An 18,638-nucleotide genomic window follows, 5' to 3' on the forward strand; every position below is an offset into this window, starting at 1 on the left:
CTGGGAAAAAAAAATCCCCTAGCTCTGCCCCTGGATTTAAGCAAAGTTCCATTTCTGTTGCCTCTGTCTAGTTGTTTCTTCCCGTGCTGTCCTTTCGTCCCGTGAGCTATTTTGCTCGAGAAAAACTGACTCATCATGTTTACAGAACTTCGATTATGACAAATATTTGTGTTGAATTTTTTTCACCCGTCAGTAGAAATGCTGCTTGTGCTGACGCCAGTACAAAGTTGCTGCGGAGGATTGCATTTTGATAGGACAAAGAGCTCGTTTGCATTTTCGTGGGCCAAGTGGCCAACCCAATCTCATCTCTGCCTTCGTGGCGTCTCCTTGTACTCCCTGGTAAATCTACCTCCAGCGGCAACCGGCGGAAGCCTCGTCTCGTCGCCGCGATGCACCGGCTTCCTCTGGCCACACGGCCGCCGCCGGCGCACCGCACCTCGTCCCTTCTCTCCGTTCCTCAAAGGAGGAGGTTAGTGTGCTGCTGCAGCCTCAACTCTCTCGCCGATGCCGCGAGACGGTGCGCGGCCGCGCCGCTCTTGGCCGCGTCGCTCCTCCTCGGCGCCGCCGCCGCCTCTCCTGGCATCCCCGCCGCTACTCCACCAGGTTTCCCCACCCACCCCTTGTCAGAAAGTAGAGCGCAATTTATTTGTGCAGCGTAATTAAGCAAGATCACTAGATCCACACAGCCTTCATGTGGCTTCTTCTGATTGTTTGCACAGCGATTGCCCAACCCGGAGGAGGCGCGGCGCTGTTCCGGAAGGCGTGCATCGGCTGCCACGACACGGGAGGGAACATCCTGCAGCCAGTGAGTTTTGCTGAAATCCCTTGTCGAAACGACTGTAGATTATGTACGTACAGGCTCAGCTAGATCATCGTTTGTTCTTAGCTTGCTGCTTGGTTGATCTTGTCCAGGGAGCCACCCTCTTCATGAAGGATCTCGAGAGGTACGCCCAGTCGGGGGCCATTTGCGCACCTTCTAAATAAATTTGGTCATGATATTAGACTTCAGGAAAGTGAAGCAAATTCAAAATTTGGTTCAGGAATGGAGTTGCCACGGAGGAAGAGATATACAACATCACGTATTACGGGAAGGGGAGGATGCCGGTACGTCGTTGGAAGGAGTAAAATCTTTGGCAGCTCTCTATCTGAACCAGTAATAGATGCGCTTCATCGTGTGCAGGGCTATGGAGAGAAATGCACCTCGAGAGGGCAGTGCACCTTCGGGCCCCGGCTACCCGAGGATGACATCAAGATGCTAGCCGCGTTCGTCAAATCGCAAGCCGAGAACGGGTGGCCAAAGATCGAAGCCGACATGGAGTGATCCAACTGAAAAAAACAAACGAGGAGACAAGGCGCTGCTACCTGCTAGCTCGATCACCTGTGCGTTTCCTCGGCTGCTGAGAGAGCCGAGGCAGAATCTGCCATTTGGATGGATTATTGATAACTTTTCTAACCAACGTTTGCCTTTTTGTTTTTAGGAACTTTGCCTATTTTAATTAATTAACTGTTGTTAGCAATTGCAGGTTGTGACATTTTAATTTAAAAGATGGTGTGGATTTAGCACTAAAATAATGTTAATCTTTGCATTATTTGCAATACCAGGTCCAGCAAAACATTTACTCCCACTACTTTTAATATAAGGAATTATAACTGATTTTTTTGGTTGCCGCCACTACTTTTAGAAGTATATAGACTGATGAAGTTTCACTTCGACAATACCCAAACTCGAGAGTGAGCACGTGGTGCATCAGCAACCTCGTCGACTAACAAGAACACAGGGGGACACAAGGATTACCCAGGTTCGGGGCCCTCAAGGAGGTAACACCCCTACGTCCTGCTTTGATGTTTTGTATTGATCAAGGTTACAAGAAAGTTTTGAAGCTATGGTGCGCAGATGGGATCTGGCGTGTGTGTAGAGGATGGCCCTTCCCAATCCCCCCTTCTAGCTTTATATGCTGGCGGATAGGTCTCGGGCGTGATAATCGGGAAGGTTACAATCAGATCAGTACATTCTGTTATGGTAAGATTACGTTCCTTAGCTTGAGCCGCACTTCAAGGGACCCGACCTGTGTATACTTGATGGGCCTTCGTGTGGACTCCCTGTTGGGATGTATCAGGTACACAAAGGTTGAGGACCCGAAGGGTCATTCCCTCGTCAGTAAACTTGTCTAAAAAATACTTTCACAAACGCAGTATTGTTTGACTTCACGAAGAAATTAAAATCATCTTGTTCTTTAGGCTCTGTTTGGCATTGCGGTGGATTATCATGATCACGTTTTTTTCCACATGCTTTTACTATTTTCGTGTTTGGCTAACCAACTTTGCATTATTTTTTTGTGTATTTTTTTACAACAGATTATAAAATAAGTTCAGCGCAACGCAGTTCAACAATGCCAAACTAAGCGATTGGCAGCAGCTGGGTTGCATTCTAGAAAAATAAAAATAAAATGATGTCTTAATTTATATTTGATGAGAAGATTAGATACAGACAAATAATAGAGTAACTGAGCATACAAACGGAAAAACAACCTTAAAGAAAGAGAAAATCACAAGCAATACCTCATACCTAAAAACTTTTGAGAAAGTCACGACAAAACTTGTTGTCATCACTCCGCCATAGCTCTTCATTTGTTTTGAGGGAATGACATTCGGCTATCATTATTGATTTTAAATAAAATTACATCATCCACCAACAAAGACAATTAAAAGCTTGGGGAATAATCGTTTCAGAGACAAGAGAATCTAGATTGAAATCAATTCTTGGCAATCTCATGAGCTACTGCATTGGCTTTCCGTACAAAACTCCGTTGACACTTTGCTAAAAGTGAGAGATAAGAACTTCTACTATCAAGAAAAATAGCCAAGTCGATTGTGGCAGAAAATCCATCGCCGAGCATTGTCTCAACGACCTGCAAGTTGTGTGATTGAATTAAGTTATATTAAATTCCAACCATTGAGCAAAGAACAAACCCTCTCGAAGTGCGTACGCTTCGGCCATCATCGAATCCACCACAAAAAGAATGTGCCGACAAAGCTGCCGCAACGAATTTGGCACGGAAATCTCTTGGGACAGCACCTGCACTTCCTATTCCTTCGTCATCACTGAACGCCGCATCGACATTCTTCTTCAGCAGGCCCATGGCGGCATGGCTTCGACATTGCTGCTTTGCATTGGCGTGTGAAGCCTCTAACCTCCGTTTTAAAAAGAGATTCTATATATTCGAGAGAGAAAAGAGATCTCAAGAGAAAAGCGAGTAGGTAGGGAAGGTTGGTGAGGAGGCCGCGGGACTCCGACAGTTGGAGTTGGAGTCACCGGGCATGGTTTAAACACGAAGAAAACACAGCTGGAGGCGCGCGGCTGGTTCGCGTCGCGTTGCTTTGCTGCAGTTGCGGGAGAAGGAACCCAGCCAGGAAGGGGAGGGGAGAGAGAGAGAGGGGGGGAAGCAGCGTCGCAGCCGCGCGCCCCGTCCCTCGAGCCGCGCCATGCTGCCGCGCTCCCACTCCCACAACGCGCGGCGGCGCTCGGGCCTCGGCCCGCAGCTCTGCGCCGTCGCCGCCGCGCTCCTCCTGCTCCTCTCCCTCGCCGTCCTCCACTCCCGCCTCTCCTCCTCCTCCTCCTCGCCCTTCCCGCTCTCCGCCTCCTCCCGCTCCTCCGCCTCCGCCGCCGCCGCCGCCGCCAATTCCACCGCCCTCCTCGCCGACGAGGACGACGCCGCCGCCGCCGCCGTGGCCGCCGCGCTCGACTCCGACCTCGCCCTCGCCGCCGCAACCACCGCCGCCGCCACCGACGGCGGCGCGGCTACCAACCCCGACGACGACCGCATCGACGAGCTCGACGTGCTCGACGAGGACGATCCCTCCGCCGTCGCAGACCCTGCCGACGAAGCCTCCGCCTCCGCCACCGCCGCGTCTCTCCTCTGGGACCACGCTGCCGGCGTCGCCCGCCTGCCCTTCCGCCTCCCCGCCGCTGGCGACCCCCTGCCCAAGGGGCTGCCCCACTTGGACGCCCCACGTCGGATCGCGGCCGCCGCCTTTGGATCCGACGACGAGCCTGTGGATCTGGACCTGCGGATGGAGATCTCGTCCATCGGCGGTGTTGAGGACGCGCTACTCCTCAAGCCCGCTTCCGGCCGTAGCGAGACGCGGCTCCGCTCCGGTTGGGCGCGGTGGCTGGAGGGGAAGGCAGACTACCTCCGGCGCGATCGGATGCTGCGGTCCAATTTGGAGTTACTCAATCCTCGCAACCACCCTCTGCTCCAAGACCCGGACAGTCCCGGCCTCACTTCACTCACCCGCGGTGACCGCATGGTGCAGCGGATGCTCCTGGCAGAGATTGAGAAAGACACGTCCAAGAATTCTCGGCGGCGGATCCTCCAGTCGTCTGACAATGACCATGGGACGGGAGCCGCTGTGAAGGAGGAGCCGGAAGAGGATAGGAGGTGGGGATACTTTCCAGGGATCGATCCACATTTGGGGTTCTCAGAGTTCATGGAGAGGTTCTTTGAGTATGGGAAGTGCTCCATGAGGGTGTTCATGGTGTGGAACAGCCCTCAGTGGGCATACGGTGTTCGGCACCAGCGTGGCCTGGAGAGCCTGCTCTTGCATCACCCTGACGCTTGCGTGGTCATGCTGTCGGAGACGCTGGAGCTGGAGGAGTCCTTCCAGGAGTTTGTGAAGGAAGGGTATGTTTTCTAACCTGCTCATTCGGTTGTGCTTCTTCAGGTATAATTTTATTTGGTTTTAAATGGCATGCATGAATGTACATAGATTGATTAGCAAGCACCATTGACAAAGGGGATTGTAATCTCTACTGTTTCATCTCATTCTCTTTTTTTATGGGAACATCCCATTCTCTTTTATAGCTGTTAGATTAAAAGTGGCACAGTCTATTCAGTATTGCAATCATGCCTGTGCAGGATATTGTCTTCATTGCTTTAGTTAGCATATAGAAGCTTGCTGTGTTCTAGTCCTCCCACTATTCCAGAGGCCTGGATTACATGTCGAACTCTTAGAACTTATTGAGCATCCAAGCAGTCCAATAGAATATCCAACAGTAGGAGAATATGGGGTGTAATACTTTCATGTGCTTGGGTTGCAGATTTGATTAGTGCCACATAAGATTCTAATTCAGTTTTAAAGTATCGAATTCAGTTTATCTATTCCATAACATTGGCTGGATTAGCTGCACAGCCATAAAAAGGGCCTACACGTCTTATAAAAAGGTATTACCATTGGCATGTGAAGTTTTATCCGAACGAGTAATGTGTGGCTGATACAAATCCCACCTAGTTTTAGTCAACTTTCTTAAATTTCACAAACGATGTATCATGTACGTATTTGCTTAACCTTTTCTGTTTGCTATCCAACATCCATATTTGCTGAAATCTTTGTTTTTCTAGATTCATCATCCCCTTCAAAAGGCAATATGATTGCTGTAGTTCATATATTCCGTTCAGCAAAATGCAATCTCTACTAGCCTGTTTATAATTACATATCCCATGATCTGAAGTGCCAATAAACATTCTGAACAGAGCAACACACAAGTAGTATATGAACGAATGCTATTTCTGGAGTTTGTGCCGCAGTATTTGTGTAAGTATACGTATCACGAATTTCACATGGTAAAACATTGGAAGCCCTTTGGATGAACCATTAACATGGACAGTTTACGTTTTGCTTTTTACTGATTGAGTGTTCATATGTGTACAACTGGATACCCAGTAAAGCAAACATCATCGAGAATTGAATCATCTATTATGTAATATCTGAAGTTTCCTGCCTTTTGTTTGAATGGCTGGTGCCCTTTGGTGACTTAAAGCCTGGTTACCAAACATATGTTTGAGATCTTCCTAATAGTCATTCATGTTATCGCATTTTGAACTCAGATTCGACAAAAAAAATTATGACTTGCCAGTTGCATATGCTTCTTCCAGTTTTTCCCATCCTTGGACAAATGTGTCTTCTGATAGCCAAGTGACACTCTTGTAAGATCTATGCTTGTTTTGTAAAATGTGAAACAACAGATACAATAGTTATGGTCCATGAGGTCAACAGTAAGATCCTGCAGCCACAATGGCTATCCAAATAAACATATTCGAATAGGATTCTTTTGCTATTTGATATTTTGCGGGCATGTGTCTGTTCAGCTATGTTGCACGGATACGGCCCAAACCTGCCGTATCCGTGCAGGATAGGTGCAAAAACGGCTGGGATACTCCAGTCCATGATTTGTACGCTTTTTCCGAATTAAAAGGAAAACTGCTGGGATACATGTGGGATACTGCAGGCGGCCTGTTACTGCTCAATCAAAAGCCAATTTCTCTCATCTCGCACTTACAGATCGCCAACGTGAAGCTCTTGGCAACGCATTGCGAGGCAATGCAAAGATTTAAATGCCAGTTTTCTACATATACTCGCCGTATCCCCGTAACAGCATTTTTAGAAAATGCCGTTTTCCTGTATCTCCGTATCAGTATCCCCGTATTCGTATCCCCGTATCGTGTAACATAGCTGTTCAGTCACGCGGGTAAGCGATCCAATGCCAACAACAGGCTAGCAGAAAGAAAGCCCAGTACTTGCACTTTGGGTTGATTAGTATTTTTCTTTTACCTGGAGTTCAAATCCATATTATTTTGGTTATGTTTTCTAGGGCCAGTGCCTATAAAAAGGTACATCATCTATCCTTATTTCTAGACATGTTCACCCCTCGACCAGTGCCCTCCTTTGCTAGCTCCATTCAGCTTAACTGTGTGAAAAGATGTTTACCTGTTGTGAATTCGTCATACCCACGACTACCTGTTTATAGGGAAGCCCCCAGCTAAGTACTCCCTCCGTCCCATGTTAAGTGACTCAAATTTGCCCAAATATGGATGTATCTATGTCTAAAATGCGTCTAGATACATGTAATAGAAAGTCACTTAATATGGGACGGAGGGAGTAGCTACCTTTTGTTTCTCCTCCTCACCAAGTTTTTCCTCCATGTTAATTTGTCCACAGTATCCTCTTACACTGAGAATGTCAACATGTTTCATCTTGTTCTGTACCCCTCTGCACCATCTTTATATGGTGGTCTAGCAAAAGAGACACTGAGCTCTGTGATACCTTGTTGATCTAGTATGGCCTCTGTTCACTATATAACATCATGATTACCTCCCCTTTCCTACAACATAAACTTCTCTAGTTGTTTATAATACTCCTCTGAATTTTGTAGCTTGAAGATTCTCCTAATTAGTTATTTCCTGTTTTTCACCACTAGTAATTTTAGTGGCAGTCAGACCTTGTTATTTGTAGAAGTAAGAACATTATCAGATTTATGTTGTTAGTATAACTTAGTACTCCCTCCATTTCACAAAGGTTGGCGTATTTTGTTTCGTTAAGACAAGGCTTTGACCTATGAAAACTCTATTGATATGTGTTTTTTCATACATGAAATTTATATCAATGGATTCGTCTTTAAAAGTTCTTGCTAACGATCATGGTTTCGTATCATATAACTTACATATTAATAGAGTAATTTTTGGTCAAAGGCTTGTCTTAACGAAACAAAATACGCCGACCTTTGTGAAATGGAGGGAGTATCTTCTAGGTGCCAGAGCCAAATCATGTTTCTTCAGTTGAACCCCACTAGATCATAGACCAGGCTAAATTTTGTATTTCCATATAGTACATATGAACTCTAGAATCTTAGAACTTTTGGAACCATATCAAGCTATGGTAAACACCATAACTTGTATTTAGCTTATATACGATCACTAATTTAATAGGCCTTTCGTGTTGTTGATCAATGTAGTTAGCCACACTTGTGTTGACGTCTGTATCATTATTCATACAGTTGATTTCCTCCACTTGCAGATACAAAGTTGCAGTTGCAGTGCCAAATCTTGATGAACTTTTGGAGGGCACTCCAGCCCACATTTTTGCATCAGTGTGGTATGAATGGCGGAAAACGATACATTACCCCTTGCATTACAGTGAGCTAGTACGCCTTTCTGCTCTTTACAGGTAAGAGAATAGAAGAACTACAGGCTAGTGCCAAAACTTGTTGAGTTACACGCATTATTTATATTTACAGACTGTTGAAATATTCTAAAGAGAAAATGAACTCTTGTGCTTTCGGAAAGGTAAAATAAATAAATCCATGTAGAGTTGTAGCTGAATCCACACCAGCAATGAATATTCAGATAGAACAGTCAGGTTAGGAAAAGAGCCTTCCATTCGCAAGTTGATGGTCCACGATAGAATTTAAAGCAGATGAACAGGTAGTTATTCAATCTAATGTCACTCGACACCACTTAAAGCTTTAAAGTAAAACAGTATGACTAGCATGAGAAAAGTGCAGAACATGAATATATCCATTAATAGAATACCATAATTGTTTATAAATTGTGGTAGCAGAAGAAAACTGTGCAAAGTTGATATTGTATTGTAACAAACTACAATCAATCTAATGGTGTCTTTGTGTGCGTTTGTACCTGGCCTCTCTAGGGCTGCAAATAACTAAATACTCTTCTGCCTTTTCAATACAACGAGACGCAATGCTTTTGCATTTTCTCGAGAAAAGAATAATCTATCTAATTTACAGTTTTGATGAAACAAAACTTTCTTTGAACCTGGGTTCTGCTGGTCTCCTAAGCCAGATAAGTATTATGCCTATCTTATTTCACAGATGAACATATGATAAAGGTTGTGAGACTAAAATAATGCATTTTGCATATAACTTACATTCTCTTGTTTTATCTGAGATTTCTCATTAGAACAGAAGATTTTATATATCTGTATTTTTTGAATGTCGAGGAGTCTGATACCACGACAACATAAATGTAATCACGAGGACAGTTTTATTCCTGTTAATTTGTGAAGAAAATATTGATTTAGTCTTTATGTTCTATATGCAGATATGGTGGAATATACCTTGACTCTGATGTTATTGTACTCAAACCTTTGAAATCTCTCCAGAATTGTATTGGCACTGTTAAACAAGTTTCTAGAGATTCCAGCTTCAGTGGTGCTGTATTAGTACTTGAAAAACAGAGGTAATGGTATTACGTGATCTTCTCTACAACCATTTCATTGTTTCCTTTTTTTCCTGGACATCTCCAATGTTGTGCCATGTATTTATGCACTACAAGTTAGGCATTGATTTTTGTCAAATGATTCACACCTTACTTATGCTGATTGCAGCCCATTCTTGGTGGAGTGCCTGAATGAATTTTATTCAACATATGATGATACTCTCCTGCAGTGGAACGGCGCTGAACTTATGACGAGAGTAATAAGAAATCATTCTGACAGTGATCAAGACCGGGGACATCTTGCGATAAAGTTGGAACCCTCGGTTATATTTTACCCTATAAATTCTACAGATATCACGAGGTATGTAGTTTTCCCATCCATTAGTGCTTGCAAGGCCACTCATGTGTTTAGGCTTACTGTTTGGAAGTAATATTTTACAGCTGTCAGTCTATACATGAAAGTTTGTTCCCAACCAGCAACATGATCTTTTTATATTAATATATCTATACTTACTAATTTTGCCTCAATCTGACTTTCCAACACCCCTTAGTTAAAACCAGTCATCAGAGTTGTCTATTACTGCATAACATAGTTTCATTTTTCCAAGACTACAATGCTTGCGAGTTGCAACTTGCATCTATGTTTGTAAACAATGCTTTAGATGCTGAACATTTATTACTAATTTGCGAAATTCAACCTCCAGATTTGATGCATGTCAGCCATCCTAAAAGTTTACTGTTTACCCCCGCAAAAGAAGTTTAGTACTTGCATATATCACTGTTAAAGGACATCTTTTGAAGGAAAGCCATAATTTAAGTAATTGTTGTCTGCAGATATTTAGCCAGAAGTTAGTAGCACTAGTTAAGTTTGAGATATGCATACTAATTGTGGTATTGATGTACTGCAGGTACTTCTCAGTACCAGACAACGAGGTTGAAAGGGCACAACACGATGCTTTGTTTTCCAGGATTGTGAATGACTCCACCACTTTCCACCTCTGGAACAGCATTACATCTTCGCTGGTTCCTGAATCCAACAGTCTTGTTGAGAGAATCCTCAATCGATACTGTCTCCATTGCCTTGATGTTCTATAGTTGGTAGCAAACTTGAACTCCTGAAGTTTCCACGATGAGCTTCATTTTGGTTTAGGATACGTATACAGAAGAAATTCACAAATTTATGTAGTGGGTGCAAAATATGGCCTGTAGATTGAAATTTGTTGAAATATTGTAACGGGGGGAAATATGGTGGCATTGTAGATAGTATATTCTTTTCAACAGGCTTTCGGTGAGTGGTGGTACAAGCAAGTGAACCTGTTTGACTGACTGTTTTGTTTTTGTCACTGCTGCTAGCAAATGTGCTTACCACAGATATTGAATGCAATAACTTAGCATTTGAAATTGAGAGGTTTGGGTAAATAAATAGTTATATTGTACCTTTGTTCTTGCTATAAGCACTGGCATACTGTCTGGTGCTGGAGGTTTGTAGCACTGATGTCGTGCCCGAGTCGTTTCCAAAATTATTGCAGGCTACTTAATACGTACTTCAGCTCATTTGTTGATAGCAACTCTGCCGCAGAACTGTGTCGAAATATTTCTTAGAATTTAAGATATCTGTACAGGTAGCAACTCTCCTAACTAACAACTGATGAGGCCGGAAGTTCGAATAACGCACACGACAGCTGAAAAAACTAATTTCAGAACAGAGGACAACTCTGCTTTATTCCTTCGGAAGCATATGCCAAGAACAGATGAAGCGGTGTAAAACAGCAAGAAGCAAGAATCCGAATCGATTCATGAATAGTTTTGTCGGGGATTGCAGGGTTTGTCAAAGAATAGAAAAAGGTATACAGTTGATTCATCATTCATGCCGTCGATAAGCAAGCAGGAATTTACACGAGGGATCAGATCTCGCATGAAAATGTCCCGAACTCTGATCAGTGCAAGAATACACGGAGCGCCCGGGGCAACTGATCTGGCTCGCTCGCTCACGTGGAAGACGCAGTGCCAGCGCGGCACGACGACGGGGTTGACGGGGTGTAGTCCGGTGACTTGATGCGGCACAAAGGTGTCGACGCTCGACGGGACTATTGGCTGGACACAATTTTAGTTTGGAAAATTACGTAATCTAATTACGCACCATCTCACAAATATGGTATTGGCTGGACACAAATTAAGATTGAAAATTTAACGAGTTGAAATATCGTTTGACATTTTATTTGTCCAATCTCCTCCGCCTCCTTTGTCGGCTTCTGAAGTTCCCGGACTACTTTGTCAAGACCATGGGAATGACGGATGCGATGTGGCAGCTGCAGGGCGCGCAATGGACGACGAAGAGTTCGCATCGTATCTCCTCTCCGGGCTGGATGAATCATCCTACAATCCGGTGGTGGAGATCATCCACGTCAAAGAAAGCCAGGTCGAGATTGCCGACATCTATGCCCAGCTCCTCGCCACCGAATTAAGCACGGCTTGAGCGCCAAGGAGCGGCGCCATCGCAGTACCTGCAGGCGTCTGGAAACCACACAAGCATGGTGAGAGCAATGGCATTCCATCTTTCCACCACACAAACAGCTACTCCTTGCGAGTTGGCTGACTGTGACGAGCCCTCCAGATAACGCAGATTGGTTCAAGGGTGTAAACGCCACATCCACCCAAGAGAAGAACACATGAGTAAATGAATCTCATCAACGCCGAACTGTTTCGATGCTGACTTTTGCCCATGGTGCTTCTCCGGTAGACAGTGATTCGTGCCCGGGGCGCGGGTTGTTGTATCCCGTGGTCCAAAACAAACAAACGTGCAAAACGAGACGTGTGTAATTCAGTGTTCCGCTTGGCGTGGAGCGAAAGGGAACGGAAGATGTTTTTTGACCGTAAAAATCAAGAGTTTAAATCCTGATTATTTATTATTTTTGCACTATCGGCAGACATAAGGGTACGTAATGCATGGATGGGCTAAATGCAATGTACGGATATGCACTACGCAGCAATCACAGTCTCATATTCGGGTAGTTAACGCTTTCAAATGCCCGGTTTGACCAGTTTATATAGCAGTGCCTGTCTAGTACTCCCTCCGTTTTACAAAGGTTGGCGTATTTTGTTTCGTTAAGAAAAGGTCTTGACAAATGAAAACTCTATTTTGTTTCGTTTCACAAAAGTTCTTACTAATGATCATGTTTTTCTATCATATAACTTACATATTAATAGAGTAATTTTGGTCAAAAGCTTGTCTTAACGAAACGAAATACGCCAACCTTTGTAAAATGGAGGGAGTGATTAAGTACACATCCTTATCGTTACACTTAAAGGGGGTTATTCATCCTGCCGACAATACTCCCTGCCGTTCCGCCAATCCGGGAAACTAGGCTTCTTTCATGGCGCTGCACCTCCGCTTTTTTTTCTTCCTTTTCTTCTATTCCTCTCCGTCTTTCTGGGGAGCTCCCTTAGGGCATTTAGGGCATTTAAAATGGTTGATAAGACTGCATTTTCTTATGTGATCCACGTCATTAAAATAAGACAATAAAACATGTTGTACAATAGGCCATATCTTACAATTAATGACAAGATGAATAAAATTAATTAAATACATGTTAAGAAAAAGGTGAAATCTACTACAATGGGAAATTTGTCTTATTTTTTTGCTTTATTCTTCTTGTGAAGAGATCATCTCTTAACTAAGAGAAGGCTTGTGCCTTTCTTCACCTCTCTCTCTTTTCCACGTCAGCAATTATCCTACGTGACAGCCTTACGAACAGGTTGACATCATCCCATTGTACACGCCCTTAGCTTCCTTTTGTATAGTGCTTTTCTTCTAATCGAATGACAGAGTTTGACCGTCCCTTTTCTCAAAGAAGACAATACTCTTGAGATAATTATGATTCCTACCCATTTAATATTTGGTTAGATTGACGTATACTCTTGAGATAATTATTTTCTCATATAAATATTATGAAAGAATTCTTATTTAACATAAGATTGAAAAATATAAAACATACATATTTTTAAAAAACTCATGCATGCAATGTTTATATATGTGTAAAATTTTAAGTCTAAACCCAATTGCGTTTGGTGGCAGCAAAAAACAAAACTCAACTTGAATGGTGGTTCTTCACTGTTTGACACTGTTCATTTGCATATCTCTTTTTTGTTTTTTCCAAATGCAATTGAGTTTCGACTTAAAAGTTTTCAGGTTTGTAGGACATCACACCTCCGACATACTCTATTCGTGTAAGAATTCTTTTTTAAACTTTTAAATATGGATTCTATGGAGTTTGCATCGAAAGTGTGGTTTTCACATGATATTTTGCCTGATATAATAGTGCGAGTACCTTATATGCCATGTGTGGTCCCGATATCTAGTTGCAAGATACATGCTATTCTCTCAGTCACTTTTTTATAAGATGTTTTGGTTTTTCCCAATTCAAACTTTTAAATTTTGAGCAAGCTTTTAAAAAATCTAGTACAATATCAAATAATTATACTATGAAGATATATAATATCATGGTGGATTTAATAAAAACAATTTAAAATTGCAGCGTTGGTACATTTTTTTGTAAAACTTAGTCAAATTTTAAGAAGATTGAGTTGAAACAAAACTAGAACATATTATAAAATGGAACATAAGGAATATGTTAGATGGCGAAGCATCCAGTGAAAACCCTCATTCGGTGCAAACTTTATAAAAACCACGTTTAGAAGTTTCAAAAAAATTCTTAAAAAATACCATATGTTGGGACTGTGATGTTCCGCAAACCTGCAAAATTTCAAGTTCAAAATCAAAAGCATTTGGGAGAAATTAAAAAGAGAAATTACAATGAATAGTGTCAAACACTGAAAAACCACTATTCATGCAGAATTTGTCTTTTTCGCTGCTACCAAACGAAATTGAGTTTGGACTTGAAATTTTACACATATATAAAACATCACTTTTCTAACATATGTGATTTTTTTGAGAATTTTTACCGGATACTTTGCTATGTTGGATATACATATATAAATATACATGTGTAGTTTTTTGTTTTCTGAGGAGAAAATAAGTATGTGTAGTTCATTAGCTGACCGTGACGTGCTATTAGACCTTGTTTGGCCAAATACCGGGCGGTTTCTTCATTCTATAAATTACCGGGAGCTCCCTTGTTTGGCCAAATAAGGATGTGTAGGCGTTTTTGCGGATAATGTTTTTTAATTTTTCCTTTTCGAGAAAACTGTTCCTGATGTGTTGTGATGACCTTCGGGCGATTTCCTCGATCAATAAATACCGCTGTCTGTTTTGTTTGTCTCGGCACTTAATTAACTGATCCTGATGTGTGGCAATCCTATTGTGCTTGTGTTGACCAGATTTCAAACAAAAAAGAAAGTACAATGATGGCCTTCAGCAGGTTTGCTGGCCGGTTTCCTCGATCTATAAGTACTGCTGCCTTGCTTCTCTGTCTCGTCGTGCCTCCATCGCCAGGTATCTCAGAGACGGACGAAGAATATTCATCAGGTTAGACACACAGCTTCTTCCTTTTTTGAGGTATATATAGGTTAGAGTTAAGACACACACGACACACCAGAAAATCTATACAGCACACATTTGCCCCTGGTAATTCCGTAGACGACGTCCTCCACACCCTTGATTTTTCTTGTGCCTGCATACATGTGATACGGAGTAGTGTATGGTGCGGCTGTCAAAAAAAAACAGAGAGTAGTGTATGGTGCTGCGCATGATGTGGGGCTCCGGAATGACATGGCAACAACGTAGCGCATCACACGATGCACCGGTCGTGTACATTCCCTGACACACGTCCTGGTTGCACTTACGCTTCCCTTTGCCTGTGTGAACCGGTAAGGGAGGGTGGACAGTTTTACTCACTCCATACGATTCTAACATTAGTCAAAATTAATTTTGTACAGGGGTAGATCCACGAGAATCCCAACGGTTTATTAGTTTGATGTCAATAATATGTACTCCCTCCGATCCATAAAAAGTATCGTCCATTTTGTATTAAATTAGTACTCCCTTCGATCCTAAATTGTTGTCGAAATATTACATGCATCTAGACGTTTTTTAAAAATAGATACATCCATATTTGGAAAAATTTGAGTCAAAAATTAGAATAAGAGAGAATACAAATTTTGTACTAAGTGGACGACACTTTTTATGAATTGGAGGAAGTACACATCCCCGTCCCCCGGTAGCGCAGAAACTAGTGAGTACTTTTTTTTTATCACGTCTGACAGCACGCGTCGTGTATTGCAGACGGTGTGGGACCACATGTTATAATAAAAATACTATATAAAATCTAGAAAAAAAATGCACTAAGAAGATGAGCAATTGTTCAAGTGAGCCAACTATTTCGAAAATAAATAAAAATATTTAAAGTTTTAACAAAGTTGTAAAAATAATCACGTTTTATATATAAGAAATAATAGACAATTATTGTAGATCTATTGTAAAGCCACTTTTTTTTAATGGCCCACAAGTGAGAAGCTTTTTAATGAGATTTTACAGATACATATATAAGAAAATGAAGATTTTTCAAAAAAAACTCTAAAATTTGGTTTTTAATAAACACTGCTCCCTAGAGCCATAGATCCATTTTTCCATCCTTTCACTGGAAACATCTTAATATCAGCTTTATGATTGTTCATCTTGTATATACATGGCAGCAATCCGAAAAGTGTAGCCAACAATGTGTTATCAAACTACTTAGGTTTAGCCTGCAGACGCTGAATTGTGGTGTACTTTCTCTGTTCTTAAATATGAGATGTTCTAGCTCCGTTGTAAGTTAAAAAAAATTAAAGTTTGACCAAATTTATAGAAACATCCACCGCCATCTAAAACTCAATAGTTTTATTAACTCCTCGTGATACTCATTTATATTGTAAATTTCATATAAACTTGGTCAAATTAACTTGAACAAGTTTGACTTACAAATCTAGAACATCTTATATTTCCGACCGGAGTATTGAATTTACTTTATCATTTGTTATGAAAAAATACAGATAAATCAGCAAAATAGATTAATCAAACAATAAAATAAGCTAAAACGGGAAGCGAAGGAGCGAGCACTGATCCACTTTACCATGTTCTAACACAGCACTGCTCTGGATTGCCAGCATGGAATCGACAACAGTCATATGGCTAGTCTATGTTTCTATCTTCATCACCATTGTATGGACCAAGATCGCACGAGGGACGACGGCTAGTACTCCAACAACCAAACGATCTCTTCCCCCTCCTCCCATGGCCGCCGGGGCTCCTCTGCTAGGCATCCTCCCGGCGTTGGTCATGAAGGGCCCGCTGCAAGCGATCCACGACGCCTACAAGACGATGGGAAGCGTGTTCACAGTGCGGCTGCTGCATCTACAAGTGACCTTCCTAGTTGGACCAGAGGTTTCAAGCCATTTCTACCATGGCCTGGACTCGGAGATGAGCCAGGACGAGGTCTCCAAGTTCACCATCCCGACCTTCGGCCCTGGCGTCGCCTTCGATGTGGATTTGGCCACTCGACGTGAGCAGATCCGATTTTTCGGCGACGCCATGAAGCCGGCGAAGCTCAGAACCTACGCCCCCCTCATGGCTCATGAAGTCGAGGTGAGAACCAAATAAATGAATGGTATTTTAATTTGCTAGTTTTCAGTCGCTTTTGTGCTTTTTATAACTGTTGTGGACTTGCAGTGACCAGTTGTATAACATGAACATCCACTTTGTTAGATAACCGTTGACAGAGACATTCTTGCGAACATTAAATTTTGTCCAACGAACTCCGTAAATTTTGGTCGCTCAATCGGTACAGAAATAATGATTTTTCAGACGATAGAGAAATACAGCAAATCCAATTATGTACTCCGTACATGCTATGCAGGAATACTTCACGAAATGGGGACAGTCCGGCACGGTGGACTTGAAGCACGAGCTAGAGCACCTCGTGACGCTGGTGGCCAGCCGCTGCCTGTTCGGGGACGAAGTCCGCGGCAAGATGTTCGGCGAGGTCGCGACCCACCTCCGCGAGCTCAACGACGGCATGCGCCTCGTCACCATCCTCTTCCCGCACCTGCCGACCCCGGCGCACCGCCGCCGCGACAGGGCGCGCGCACGGCTCGGCGAGATATTCTCCGGCATCGTCAGGTCCCGCGAAGCAGCACGCCGCGGCGGCCGCTCCTCCTACGACGACATTCTGCAAAGCCTGATCGACTCCAGGTACAAGGACGGGCGCGCCACGACGGAGACGGAGGTCGTGGGGATGCTGGTGTCGGCGCTCTTCGCGGGCCAGCACACGAGCTCCAGCACGGCCACCTGGACCGGGGCGCGCCTCCTGTCGCCCGACAACGCCGCCCACCTCCTCGCCGCCGTCGAGGAGCAGGAGCGGATCATGGGCCGACACGGGCCGGACCCGGGCCACATGGGCTATGAGGCCCTGCAGGAGATGGACGCGCTCCACCGCTGCATGAAGGAGACGCTGCGGCTGCACCCGCCGGCGCTGACGCTGCTGCGGCTCGCGCGCCGGGGCTTCGTCGTGCGGAGCAAGGAAGGGGAAGAGTACGAGGTCCCCGCGGGCCGCACGGTCGCGAGTCCGCTTGTGATCCACAATCGGCTACCTGGGCTTTACAGGGACCCGGACAGGTTCGACCCGGGCCGGTTTGGCGGGCCCGACAAAGGCGCGTCGTTGGCCTACACGGCGTTTGGGGGCGGGCGGCATGCGTGCGTGGGCGAGGCATTCGCGTACATGCAGATCAAGGCGATATGGAGCCACCTGCTGAGGAACTTCGAGATGGAGATGGTGTCGCCGTTCCCGGAGACGGACTGGAACGTCGTCATGCCGGGGCCCAAGGGGAAGGTGATGGTCAGCTACAAGAGGCGGCGGATGGCAGCGGCCGCCTAAATTACGATCGATGCGTTTAATAACAAAAATAATGGATAGAAAATATTACGATCAAATGAGCCCACGGACGGTACATTCGCCCGTGCTAGTACCAGACTACCAGTTGCATGTTTAGCTGTGGTCATGTCACATACTTAGATTGGAAGGGGGGGAAAAGAACCTGTGTTTATGTTACGCCGTAAACAGGTGAAATAGCCAGTATGCCTGAAAGGAATTAAACTATACTGCTTGGGGGGAAACCATGTTGAGGAAACAAAACTTCATATGAAATGCCTTAGTTTTTCAGGAGTTAAAAAGAAGACAATCGTGATATCTTCAGTTCCAGGTAGCCTGATCAAGCATGGTATGAATAACCAACACAACGTACATCACTTTTATATATAAGAAGAACTGGATTAGCACAAAAACTACAGAACGATCATAACTCGTAAGTGGCGCTGACAAAAAAAAAACAGAGCAAAAAACGCTAAAAAAGCAAGAAGCACAAGAAACTACAGTCTACAGTCTACGGCAACCAGACTCTGATGCAGCAATGCAACAGCAGCTTCCTGAGCATGGTAGTATCATGAACTCAAATAAGCAATAGATATAGGTCATGATCATGAATACATGCTTGGAAGACATGTGCTAATTGATCATGGTAACTCAAATCCTGTCAGCCTGTCAGTTCCCCAAACTTTTACCTCATGAGTTATGTTTACATGTCACATTCTTCAGTTGAAAACTACTTGAGAAAACAATGTGCACTTCAACCAAGTAG

General features: G+C 43.8%; 3 protein-coding genes across 5 annotated transcripts; all 3 read left to right on the top strand.

Moving 5' to 3' along the window:
- Positions 1–354: 354 nt before the first annotated feature.
- On the top strand, positions 355–1,651 carry LOC100829962 (cytochrome c6, chloroplastic). Its single transcript, XM_024456684.1, has 5 exons — positions 355–603; positions 720–805; positions 913–944; positions 1,041–1,104; positions 1,181–1,651. The coding sequence occupies exons 1-5, from the start codon at positions 390–392 to the stop codon at positions 1,319–1,321; spliced, it is 537 nt and encodes a 178-aa protein (XP_024312452.1). The 5' UTR covers positions 355–389; the 3' UTR covers positions 1,322–1,651.
- An 804-nt stretch (positions 1,652–2,455) lies between these two features.
- Positions 2,456–10,451, top strand: LOC100831515 (uncharacterized protein At4g19900). Its single transcript, XM_003562832.4, has 5 exons — positions 2,456–4,682; positions 7,852–8,001; positions 8,895–9,032; positions 9,181–9,372; positions 9,920–10,451. Exons 1-5 carry the CDS (start codon positions 3,484–3,486, stop codon positions 10,104–10,106), a joined length of 1,866 nt encoding a protein of 621 aa, XP_003562880.1. The 5' UTR covers positions 2,456–3,483; the 3' UTR covers positions 10,107–10,451.
- Positions 10,452–14,174: 3,723 nt separating this feature from the next.
- LOC100830263 (obtusifoliol 14-alpha demethylase) lies at positions 14,175–18,196 on the top strand. 3 transcript variants are annotated; one of them, XM_010238521.3, is made up of 3 exons: positions 14,175–14,496; positions 16,094–16,590; positions 16,862–18,196. In XM_010238521.3, exons 1-3 carry the CDS (start codon positions 14,373–14,375, stop codon positions 17,876–17,878), a joined length of 1,638 nt encoding a protein of 545 aa, XP_010236823.1. In that variant the 5' UTR covers positions 14,175–14,372; the 3' UTR covers positions 17,879–18,196. The 3 variants fall into 3 exon arrangements, with proteins under 3 accessions (XP_010236823.1, XP_003560071.1, XP_024312455.1); XM_003560023.3 differs by having other exon boundaries at positions 14,364–14,496; positions 16,113–16,590; XM_024456687.1 differs by lacking the exon at positions 14,175–14,496 and adding an exon at positions 14,503–14,837.
- Positions 18,197–18,638: the final 442 nt, after the last annotated feature.

The sequence above is a fragment of the Brachypodium distachyon genome, chromosome 1 (genome assembly GCF_000005505.3).
Source record: "Brachypodium distachyon strain Bd21 chromosome 1, Brachypodium_distachyon_v3.0, whole genome shotgun sequence".
In the NCBI taxonomy this organism is placed as follows: Eukaryota; Viridiplantae; Streptophyta; class Magnoliopsida; order Poales; family Poaceae; genus Brachypodium; species Brachypodium distachyon.

Coding starts and splice junctions, on each gene's coding strand:
- LOC100829962 (XM_024456684.1), top strand. CDS start 390: ATGCACCGGCTTCCTCTGGCCACACGGCCGCCGCCGGCGCACCGCACC. Junction 806..912: donor GAGGGAACATCCTGCAGCCA/GTGAGTTTTGCT, acceptor GATCTTGTCCAG/GGAGCCACCCTCTTCATGAA. Junction 1,105..1,180: donor ACGGGAAGGGGAGGATGCCG/GTACGTCGTTGG, acceptor CATCGTGTGCAG/GGCTATGGAGAGAAATGCAC.
- LOC100830263 (XM_010238521.3), top strand. CDS start 14,373: ATGATGGCCTTCAGCAGGTTTGCTGGCCGGTTTCCTCGATCTATAAGT. Junction 14,497..16,093: donor GGACGAAGAATATTCATCAG/GTTAGACACACA, acceptor GTTCTAACACAG/CACTGCTCTGGATTGCCAGC. Junction 16,591..16,861: donor TCATGGCTCATGAAGTCGAG/GTGAGAACCAAA, acceptor CATGCTATGCAG/GAATACTTCACGAAATGGGG.
- LOC100831515 (XM_003562832.4), top strand. CDS start 3,484: ATGCTGCCGCGCTCCCACTCCCACAACGCGCGGCGGCGCTCGGGCCTC. Junction 8,002..8,894: donor CGCCTTTCTGCTCTTTACAG/GTAAGAGAATAG, acceptor TTCTATATGCAG/ATATGGTGGAATATACCTTG. Junction 9,373..9,919: donor AATTCTACAGATATCACGAG/GTATGTAGTTTT, acceptor GATGTACTGCAG/GTACTTCTCAGTACCAGACA.